The sequence below is a fragment of the Drosophila rhopaloa genome, unplaced genomic scaffold (genome assembly GCF_018152115.1).
Source record: "Drosophila rhopaloa isolate 14029-0021.01 unplaced genomic scaffold, ASM1815211v1 contig_154, whole genome shotgun sequence".
Lineage (NCBI taxonomy): Eukaryota > Metazoa > Arthropoda > Insecta > Diptera > Drosophilidae > Drosophila > Drosophila rhopaloa.
Window position 1 is genome coordinate 599,382 of NW_025335033.1, and position 10,972 is coordinate 610,353.

Below are 10,972 nucleotides of genomic sequence, written 5' to 3' on the forward strand. Positions count from 1 at the left end.
TTCTTCGGGAACGAAATGAGACTTGCACCTCCTCTCCGGCTGTTATTTTGGAGTTCTCTCTAGATCTGCTGTTCCTGATCGCTGATGTTGGTTCTCCTTCCCTCGACGTCTCTCCTTCTCGTTCTATGTAGTTCCTGCCACAAGATGTTTCCCTAATGGACTTGATTTTCTTTGCTCCGGCTGTCTTCCTTGTAAATCATTCGAGTCCTCCTGCTCCTAAAAATGGTTCCGTCGACGCTTGCAGCTCGTACCTGAGTTCCACAGCACCGATCCTTTATTTCTTTTCCCGCCCAAAATGTTTCCCCATAGACGTCTCGTGTTCTCCTTCCCGCTTGAATGTCCCGCCCAAGATGTTTCCCCCTTATGCTTCGCGTTCTAAGCATCTCCTTTCCTCCGTTGTTTGGTCACACTACCGCTTTCCCGATCGGTTTTCCAGCCGATCTCGATGATTAGAATTAGCGCAGCGTTGCCATCCGGTGGTGCCGATATTTTTTTAGAGTGACCCTTCCTGTGCCGACATCTCCAGTGTTCTGTGCCCATCGGTCGACACTATCGTCCTGTGCCAATCGACCGCTTATTAATCGAAGCGCCCCCATCCCTTTAGATGAGCGACATGACAAGAAATTTTCAATGGTAAGTTTTTTTCTTTCTCCACTTTCACCCTTCTCACTTTTTACTCTCTCTTTTAGCCTTTCGCCCTCCAGTCGCCTTTGGCCGTGGGGCCTCGATGTCGTGAACGGTGTTATTTAGTTGATTGTATTGTGCGCGTTTGTTATGTTTGCTGTGCCCGTGTTTCTGTGTTCCCTGTGCCAGCTCTGCTGTGCCATCTCTCCTCTTTCTTCGGCAGCCAGTAGATTCAAACTGCTTTAGTCCGTATAGAGTCTAACGACGCTACGGATTTGCAGTTGCTGTATAAACCTATTACATCCGGCGTATAGGCGGATGACTCGGGCGTATGCCCGACGCTGAATCCGATTGTCTTGTTGGGGTCACCTTATCACCTTATCTACGCGGCGTTTCGATGGATGACTCGGATTTATACCCGACGCGGAATCCGTCTGCCTCGTAGTCGGGGTCCCTAGCATCCTTTTTCATTCATGTCCTTGTGTCTTATCCTTGTGACTGTCCTTTTCGCGTGGCGTATGGATGACTCTCGCTTCGGCCTGACGCCTAATCCTGTTGCCTCGTAGTCTGGATCAAAGTGAAATCCTTGTCCTAGTTCTCCGATGTGTCCTCCGTCTGCTCTTTTGCCGTTTCTGATTGTTCCTGCTTAAGCTCGCCAACGTGAACCGTCCGCTCTTTCTTTGAATGTGTGTGCCGTATTTTGCAGATCACCGGAGAGACGAAATCCATAACCTGGTAAGGGACATCGTACCTCGGGGCTAGTTTGGCAGCAAATCCCTCGGCTGCTTTGGATAGGTGGTGTTCTTTGGCCCACACTATGCCACCCACCTCTGGTGTCCACTGCCTCCTCCTCATGGGATGCTTTTTCCATATTTCGACGTACGATTTCGAAGATTTCTTTAAACTTAGCGGCCTTCTCGTCTGGAGTCTCTGTGTTTCTCACAGAGCCTGAAGTTTCTCTGTCATATAATGCGTTTGGCAAACGGGGTTCCCGGCCTTGTGTGAAAAATGCTGGGGAGTATCCAGTTAATTCAGATATGCTTGAGTTCACTGCTAGCATAATCTCTGGCCAGTTCTCGTCCCAAGTTCTTTGATCCTTTCCTGCGAATTGAGCTATCATCGTCTTTATTTTACGGTTAGCCCGTTCTGTTGGGTTTTCCTGCGGTGTGTAGGGCGCCGTGAATTGCTGCTTTATTCCCATTTCGCTAAGAAATCTTTTGAAGGATCGACTGGTGAACTGTACTTCGTTGTCGGTTTTCACTATCTTTGGAGCCCCGAACCTTGATATTATGCGTTCTCTGAACGCCCTCTGTAGGGTCTCCGCTGTTGCTGTTCGTAGCGGCACAATTTCCGTCCATTTGGAAAACCGATCGATTAACACAAGTATCATCTGATTTCCGTGCCTATCTCGGCAATGGCTCGACGAAATCCGTACATACTGTTGCCCATGGTTCTTCTGGTACCTGAGTGAGCATTTTCCCTGCAGCCTGCATCTGATTGGGCTTGTACTTCAGGCAAACTTCACACTTGCGTACATGGGTCCTGGCGTCTCTGTGCATTCCTGGGCAGTAGTACCGGGCTGACCAGCGGATGGGGAGTCATAGTTTTCTTCTAGTACGGCTGTCTTAGACCTTGCGGAACGCACAGTTTCCAAGCCACGACATCTTCATTGCCCGCTCTTTGGGGAATGTGCCTATAGAGTGACTCGCCTTCCATCTGGATATTTTTGTGGTTGGGCTTTTATTTTCTCGCACATACTCCTGATCCAGCAGCAGCTATTGGTCGGTTTTGCCGATGTGTCTTTCATGCCCCTAATAGTCTCCGGCAATGGTTGTCGAGATAGGGCATCTGCCACCACATTCAGCTGTCCTTTCCTGTACGCTATCTCGAAGTCGTACTGCTGTAACTCCAGGGCTCATCTTGCTATCCTTCCAGAAGGGCTTTCTATACTGTTTAACCACTTTAAAGCCATGTGGTCTGTAACCACTTTAAAATGGTAGCCCTCCAAATAAGGTTTCAGCTTTCTGATTGCACACACGATTGCCAAGCACTCCTTTTCTGTTGTGGAATAATTTTCTCCGCGCCGTTCAGGGTCCGGCTTGAGTATGAAATGACCTTTTGCATTTATCGGCGTTTATTCTTTAGTTGACTTCCTCTAGGAGCTTAAACACTTTCTTTAGGTTCTCCACGTGTTGTTTCACGTGTTCTTTACGTGACATCACAATGATGTCATCTTGGTATGCAAACGCGTATGGTGACATCTCCGGGCCGATTACCTGATCTATAGCCCTTTGGAACGTGGCCGATGCTGAATGTAGTCCCAAAGGCATTACTTTCCATTGGAACAAACCTTTGCCGGGTACTGTAAACGCCGTATATTGCCTACTATTTACCTCCAAAGGGACTTGCCAATATCCGTCTTTTAAGTCTAGACTGCTTATGTATTTTGCCTCTCTGAGTTGGTCCAGGATATAATTGATCCGCGGCATCGGGTAGGCATCTTTTTGGACTTCGCGTTTATTTGTCTGAAATCAACGCATAGCCTCCACTTGCCCATCTTCTTTTTCACCATTACGATGGGCGAGCTGTATGGACTTCTAGAATGTTCTATAAAGCCCATTTGTAACAGCTCGTCCACTTTTGCGTTGATCTCTCCTTGGACTTTTGGGTTCTTAGGATAATACCTCTGTTTGATTGGCTTGTCGTCTTTCGTGATGATTTGGTGCTCGGCCACTGTAGATGTTCCTGACATGTCGAGGAATTTCTCAATGTCCTCTTCATCACTTAAGTGTGAATCTATAGCCACCGACAGCCTTTCTTCCAGACATCCATTGTACCGTTTTCTTGTAGGTATTCGCAATTCATGCCCGGCACATTTTATTTCCGCCCCGACTCCCGTGAGGAAATTCCATCCCAGCACTAGTTCATCCACTACTCCTGGAAGTATTAGCAGATTCATCTCCAATTGCTTGCTTCCAAATTTCACCGTGATCTCGAGCTGTGAGCTTATTCTGCCGCATCTGCCGTCTGCCAACCTAACATGCCGTCTTGTCCTTGTGATCCTTCCCTTGTCAGCCAGTCTATCCGCTAGCTCCTCGTTAATGAAGCTTGACGTGGCTCCCGTGTCAATTGTGGCCGGACGCGGATAACTGCTGCTCTTCCTCGATCAAATTGCCGGTTAGTTTGGAGAGGAGGCACCTTGCGTCCTGTGCGCCTCTCTGCGACTGGGATCGCTGCCCATTTCGTGGAAACTTGTGTTCGTGGACGAATTCTTATCGCTTTTTGTCCAGCTCTTCGTACTCGTCAGCCAGGATCATTAATGTGTCCAGATCATCCACCTTGTATGTTCTTAATGAAATTCTCAGGTCTGGTGTGCAGTTGTCCTTGATTATTTCTAGGGTCTCTTTTGGGGAGTACCCGAGTGGCCTGCATGTCCACCATGTAATCTTTGAACGGTTCCCTGAAACCCTGTTTCCGCTGTTTCACCTTGTCTGCCAACTTCGAGAAGAACCCTTTCGGCAGAAAGTATTTCTGGAAACTTTCGCTGAACTCTCCCCATGTTCTCCAATGTTTATTGTTTGAAAGAAACCATTTCAGTGCTTTGCCTTGCAATAGCTCTGGCATTGCACGGCGGATCATGTTCAGGTTCAGACCGTACGTGTTTGCGGACCACTCTACCTGTTCTAGGAATTCCAGTGGCTTCTCTGTGCCATCGAATTTGAACGACCATTCTCTCACTTGCTGTGCGATTTTGGCGTAATCTGGTGTGCTAGGTCTTTGCTGCCCTGATTTTCTCTCTTGGCTTGTGTTTCAACTCCTGCCCGCTTCCTTCATGCTGCCCACTCCAAGACTTGCTATGAGCTCCTCGGCGTCAGGGTTCAGTAATTTGACAGTTGGGCCTGGCTTATTGTCGTACTTCTCTTCCAACTCAGCCCAGATATCTGCTACTCCAGGGTCATTCTGTTTCCTTGTTAGGTATTCTGAGAGGGCTTTCCTCATGTCATCCGCCCTACCCTCCAAAGTGATGCCTAAAATAGGAGGCAATATTTTTGCGAAATCCTCTTTCTGGAGGAGATATATCCATCCTTTCCCCATTCTTGTTTAGATGTTGATTCTCACCGACCGGACAATCACGTTTTGGGCGCCAGATGTAACGAACTGATTTTTACGGTCTGCTCGCTACGAGTATCGTGCAGCCGCACGAAGATGCGCAGCTCAGAAGATGTGTGCTGCTCGTCCCACCAAATTTATATAAACGTGACAACCCGATTGTCTAGTGAGAACGCACAGAATGTAAGGATGTTTTTAGTAGGATCTTTATTCGCCGAATTGTCCCTCGGCCTGGGACTAATGGTGACAGATGGTTGTGTAACGACCTGTTTCTTTAATTTCTGCTCGCTACGTAAACGTGCTGCTAGCTCAGAGAGGTTGTGAGTTCGTTCCACCAAATTTATATTGAGTGACCGCCCGTGACCAAAGGATAACGCCAGAAATGATTAGGTTGGTGCTGGTTTATTGTTTCTCTAAAATATAGCCTTATTGCTATTAGTCTGCAACCCATTGTCGCTGCTGCGTCGCTCCTGGCCTGCTACTGCGTCGTTCCTGGCCTGCTGCTCCAGGTGACTGAGATCGGGACGGCTCCAACAAAAACCCTGGATGTTATGCGAGATTCCCTACCGGGGCCGGCAAGGTGTATCGCCCAGCAGGTGAACCGAAGTTACGCCTTATCGCCTAGCCACCTTTATCGCCTGGCTTCCGGAGTTCAGCCTGGACTTCGTCGGCAAGGTGTATAGCCTAGCAGGTAGAACAAAGTTCTCCCTTATCGCCTAGCCACCTTTATCGCCTGACACCGCGCAAGGACTCCCTAAGTTTGACTTTACCACGACCTAGCACCGTTGGATCTCAGCGTTGTAGCCTCAGCCTTGTAGACTTGTCGTCGTTTGGCGTCTTGACTTTGCGATCTTGATCCTTGGGCACTTCGGTTTCGATGTTTACTTATTCCGCGTTCACGCACTCGCTCTGATTCTCGCACTCGTACTGTCCAGAGCTGCGCTTGCGCCGTCCTTTTTATAGGCTCTGTAGGTGCCGTTATTTCCCTCGGGTCCAAGGTCCACTGAGATACCGTTAATTCACGGTGTGTCCTCTTTGGGCGGGTCCGAAGTCCGCCAATTTACCGTATGACCTCGTTGCCCTTGCCGGGCGCGGGTCCAAGGTCCATCGAGGTTCCGTTAGTTCACGGTGTGTATGACCTCGTTGCCCTTGCCATATGAGGGTCCAAGGTCCGAATGTTTCCCGTTTGACCTGAATGACCTTCATTTCTCCGGCTTTCTCGCCTCCTCCGCTGTTGCTAGGCCGATCTCCTGCATCGGAATTTGTGGGGAGTTTATGACTCCTCACATTTCCCCCTTCCTTCGGAAACGTAATGAAAGTGGTGACTTTCCCCGCCCTTGATGTTTAGACTACTCGAATTCCCCGCCTGACTTGCGTGTTAGGTGTTCCCCAGACAGTTCCCCGAAAGACTTAATTTTACCCCAGACTGTTCTCCTAAAAGACTTTACTCGTACAGCTCCTTGAAAGACTTGAACTTTCCCGCGACTGTTTCACTAAAAGACTTTTCAATGCAGCTCCTTGAAAGATTATTTCCCCAGACTGTTTCCCTGTTCCCCAGACAGTTCCCAGTTCCCAGACAGTTCCCAGTTCCCCAGACAGTTCCCTGCGTGGAATTCGAATTTTCCCGCCCAGACATTTCCCCAAACTAAAATTCACCATTCCGTTTTCCCTCGGTCCGGCAACTCCCTGGAATCTCACCACGATCGCGTTTATCGATTGTGGGTTCCAGTGTTGCCATCGTCGTTGCCTTTTCGTTGTCTTAAGTTGCCATTTGAATTTTTAAACATAGAAATAACCAATTTTTGTTAACCCATCGATCGCAACTATCGATCGACCGCCTATCTCGGCGCCCCCGTCCCTATTGCCTATGTCCGGCAACCCATTACTCCAAAATGTAAATAAACAAATCAATTTGTGTGTTAAAACCCTTAAAGGCCTTTTATTGGGCCCTCAAGACCCTTACTACCCCGCTTGCCACCCGGATGCGGTAGCGGACGCCATCCACCACTATTAACTTGGCCCAGCGACTGCTCCGAGCCCTCTGCACCTGCCTGCCAGCCTCGGATGCCACCCTCGGCGGCCACCCTCCCTCGGCCACCTCCTCCCTGCGGCTGCTGTCCGCCGACTGCTGGCGACTCATACGCGGCCTTGCTGGAGGGCACCGAGGCTCCGGGCATGACGGCTCCCCTGGCGGCGGCCACACCCAGGGTCCCTTCTCCAGACCCTCCGGGTCTACGCCGAGCCGTTTTGTTGGCCGCGGCGATGGCGTGAGCACCCACGGCAGCGGTGGAGGCGGCGGTGTTCCTGCTCCGTGCCGAGGTGCCTGCGGCGGTGACGGTGGTGGCGGTGTTGCTGCCCGGGGTGGCGGTGTTGCTGCCCGGGGCAGCGACGGTGGTGGCGGTGTTGCTGCCCGGGGCGGCGACGGCGGTGGCGGTGGCGATGGTGATGGCGGTGGTGCTCCCCGCGGCCTCTTCGGCCTCAGCCTCATCCAGCCGCTTTTGCCACTCTCTGGCTGCGGCGACTGCCCGTGACCTCCGCCCGGGTTGCGAATATCCGCTTCGCCTCCTCCGGGCGGCCCGATGGCGCTGCGTCGCCCAAGCGGATCCGCCCGAATCCGGCTGCGGCCCTCCGTATTCTCTGGAATGCCATCCGGGCCTTCGCCGCCCGACGTGGCTCGTCCTCCTCGTCTGAGGAAACCTCCGGACTCACCGTCTCCGTCCCGGTGTCCTCCTCCTCTTCTGAGACCAGGTCGATCGTGGGCACCTCGGCCTCCTGCCCTGCCGACCGGACGCCGGCCTCCTCCTCCTCCTACAGTTCTACGTCGGTGATCCGCTCCTCGTCCTCGGGGTTCGGCGACGGGGACCGCGACACCAGGGGGACGCCAGCAGCTGGAGTGCGGAACCTGAGTCCGCCTCCATCTCGCCGCTGGCTGTTTCCCAGTGCTGCCTCCCCGCCCCTCTCCCCTCACGGCCTTACTGTTGCTGCTGCTGCTTCTGTACATCTTGGCGTCCTGATTCAAATAGGCCCGTCTTGTGGCGCTCGCACGCTGACGAAACCTCGGTTTCCTATTTTCCTGTTTCCGTTATCCGCGGCGGCCTTTGGACTTTCCCTTGCTACGGGCTCCGACGGGTCCTCTCTTTGGTGTGCGTTACCCGGTAACGGTATCCGCATCCTAAGACCCTCCCTCTCCCGCTCCTATTGCATCTGTGTGAGTTCGATACTGTGTATCGTCCTCTCCCTCTCTTTGGATTCACAGTGGGCCCCCGCTAAGTCCGACTTTGATCCTCGGATTTGGCCACCAATGAATTATTGTTTTAATTGGCTAACGTGGGCGGTTTTTTCTTTGCCAGTATTTTCATGCCGCAATTTGCAATTGCATTGCGTTTGCCTTCCTGTGCCGATTGTTCCTTCGTCGTACAGTGCGCTGGGTAACCTAGGCTCTCTTCCTTGCGTAATAAAGGCGGGCGAATATCCCGTGGATTCAGCCACGCTCGTATTCACGGCCAACTGCAGTTCCGGACACTTTTCGTCCCAAGTCCTTTGGTCTGCCCCGGTGAACTGGGCGATCATCGTTTTCACCGTCCTTTTGGCTCTCTCCGTCGGGTTTTCCTGGGGCGTGTATGGGGCCGTAAACTGGTGTCGGACGCCTAATTCACCCAGGAATTTTTTAAACGCCCTGCTGGTGAACTGAACGCCATTGTCTGTAATCAGCACCTTGGGTACGCCGTATCTTGCGAGGATCCGCTCGCGGATCGCCTTTTCCAGAGTTTCCGTCGGTGCCCTGAACCTATCTACCAGCACTAGTAGCATAGAATTCCCGTGTTTGGAGCGGGGCAGTGCTCCGACGAAATCTGCGCACACAGTGGCCCACGGCTCTTCCGGTACTTGGGTCAGCATTTTCCCGGCCGCCTGTAGTTGGCTTGGCTTATATCGTAGGCAGCTCTCGCAGTTTTGCACATATTTCCTTATGTCGCGGTGCATTCCCGGCCAATGGTATCTTGCTGCGACTCTGGCAATTGTCTTCCGACTGCCCATGTGGCCAGCTGTCGGTGAGTTGTGGTTCTCCGACATTACCCGCCGCCTGGACCCCGTTGGCACGCACAGCTTCCATGATTACATCCTTGTTGCCTGTTCTGTGTATGTGGTATGTGGCGATATAGCTGGTCGGCTTCTGTCATGTAGTCTGGATATTTTTGGGGATTTTGGGAAATCTTGGTCCGCATATCCCCTATCCAGTTACACTCGCCGGTTTCCTTGTGCTGTTCCTGTGTTTTTACCCGTCGACACGTTTCTGGCAGTGGCTGTCGTGATAGTGCGTCTGCTACTATATTCAGCTGGCCCTTTCTGTACGCGATCTCAAAGTCATATTGCTGCAGTTCCAGCGCCCACCGTGCGATTCTTCCGGTTGGGCTCTCGATGCTATTCAACCACTTCAGTGCCATATGATCCGTGATCACTTTGAAATGGTAGCCCTCCAAGTATGGCCTTAACTTGCGTATGGCCCACATAATTGCCAGGCATTCCTTCTCAGTCGCTGAGAAATTTCTTTCCGAACCATTCAGGGACCTACTGGAATACGAGATCACCCTCTCGCCTTGGTCGGAATTCTGTGTGAGAATAGCACCGAGCCCGTAATCGCTGGCGTCGGTCTGCAGCACAAACGTCTTTGTGAAATCTGGGCATGCTAAGATTGGGTCTGCGATTAGCCTGGCCTTGACAGCTTCAAACGCCTGTTGATGATCCTCTGTCCATTCCCATTTTGTGCTTTTCCGGAGCAGGCGATTCAACGGATGCACCAACGTTGCAAAATCTCCCAAATATTGTCGTAACTCCTTAACGTTGGCCGGGGGTTTTATTAAGGCAATTGCCGACACTTTTTCTGGGTCTGTTCCTATGCCTTGGTCTGTTGGTCTGCGATGCCCCAAGTATTACAGTTCTTTTCTAAAAAACGTGCATTTTTCCGCATTTACTGCCACCCTGAAGGCAGCCCGTAGTCTCCTAAACACTTCCTTCAGGTTTTCCATGTGCTCTTCGAGCGTTCGTCCGATGACGATAATGTCGTCCTGATACGCGAAAGCGTGCGGCATCGCTGGAATGTTGCCGACGCGGAGTGTAGGCCAAATGGCATCACCTTCCATTGGAACAGGCCCTTCCCTGGTACAGTAAACGCCGTGTACTGCCTGCTGTCTGCCTCCAAGGGGATCTGCCAGTAACCGTCCTTTAGGTCGAGACTGCTGATGTACTTCGCCTCCCGCAGCTGGTCCAGGATCTAATTTATCATCGGCATCGGGTATGCGTCCTTTACGGACCTCGCGTTTATTTGCCGGAAATCCACACACAGCCTCCACTTTCCAGTCTTCTTTCCCCCAATAAATTAGGGGGGGGTGGGAAAACCCCCCCCCGTCGATACATCCTTTTTCCAGCAGCTCGCCTACCTTGGCATTTATCTCACCCTGCATTTTTGGATTTTTAGCTGTTTGACTGGTTGGTCGTCCTTCATGGTGATCCTATGTATGGCCACGTTGGATGTTCCCTTTATGCCTTCCAGTTCGTCCAACTCGGCTTTTAGAAATCCCTCCACATCCTTTTCCGCAAATCTTTTGGGTGTTTCAACTATTGCCACAAACAGTTTCTCTTCCAGCGTCCTCCTCGTCTATCCCTTGCCCCGATTCTGGTGAGGAGATTCCATCCCAACACCAGATCGTCTATCAGTCCTGGTAAAATCAGCAGCTCCATTGACACAGTTTTCGTGCCCAGTCCAATTTTGGTCTCCAGCTGTGATTTTATTTCCCCGCAGCGACCGTCTGCCATCCGTACTTGCCTGCAGGCTGTCCGCCAGCTCTTCGCTGATGAAGCTCGCCGTGGCGCCGGTATCCACCGTGGCCTTAATTTTACTTTCACCTATTAGTAGGTCGCCCATTAATTTCGAGAGGCAGCACCTTGCGATCCCTGTCCGCCCCTCGGACGCTGGGGTCGCTGGGCGTTTCCCGACCCGGAACAGCACTGAACCGTCCGAGCTCCTATTTTTCCGCATCGCCAGCAGAACTTAAGCCGTTGGTTTCGGCATTCCTTCGCCCAGTGGTCTGGACCCCCGCATCTGCGGCAGGCCTGGGTAGGATTTGCTACGTATCCGCCGCGATTGTTTGCTGATTCGTGGCCGCGCGGCGTATTTCGTTGTTGTGCGTCCGGGTCCTCCAGGCACCGCCTGCACACCGCACCCTGGTCTGTTCTTGGCCTT

At 51.9% G+C, this 10,972-nt stretch overlaps 2 protein-coding genes across 2 annotated transcripts; both read right to left on the bottom strand.

Moving 5' to 3' along the window:
* Window positions 1-1,215: 1,215 nt before the first annotated feature.
* Window positions 1,216-1,825, bottom strand: LOC123037197. Its single transcript, XM_044456820.1, has 2 exons — window positions 1,453-1,825; window positions 1,216-1,382 (listed from the first exon to the last, which is right to left on the bottom strand). Exons 1-2 carry the CDS (start codon window positions 1,823-1,825, stop codon window positions 1,216-1,218), a joined length of 540 nt encoding a protein of 179 aa, XP_044312755.1.
* A 4,848-nt stretch (window positions 1,826-6,673) lies between these two features.
* LOC123037198 (basic salivary proline-rich protein 3-like) lies at window positions 6,674-7,735 on the bottom strand. The gene has a single exon (XM_044456821.1). It carries the CDS (start codon window positions 7,733-7,735, stop codon window positions 6,674-6,676), a length of 1,062 nt encoding a protein of 353 aa, XP_044312756.1.
* Window positions 7,736-10,972: the final 3,237 nt, after the last annotated feature.

Excerpts from the sequence above, each read along its gene's own strand:
- LOC123037197 (XM_044456820.1), bottom strand. The coding sequence starts at position 1,825 with ATGGGAATAAAGCAGCAATTCACGGCGCCCTACACACCGCAGGAAAAC. Across the intron at positions 1,383-1,452 it reads GGAGGCAGTGGACACCAGAG|CCCCGAGGTACGATGTCCCT; the intron begins GTGGGTGGCATA and ends CTGCCAAACTAG.
- LOC123037198 (XM_044456821.1), bottom strand. The coding sequence starts at position 7,735 with ATGTACAGAAGCAGCAGCAGCAACAGTAAGGCCGTGAGGGGAGAGGGG.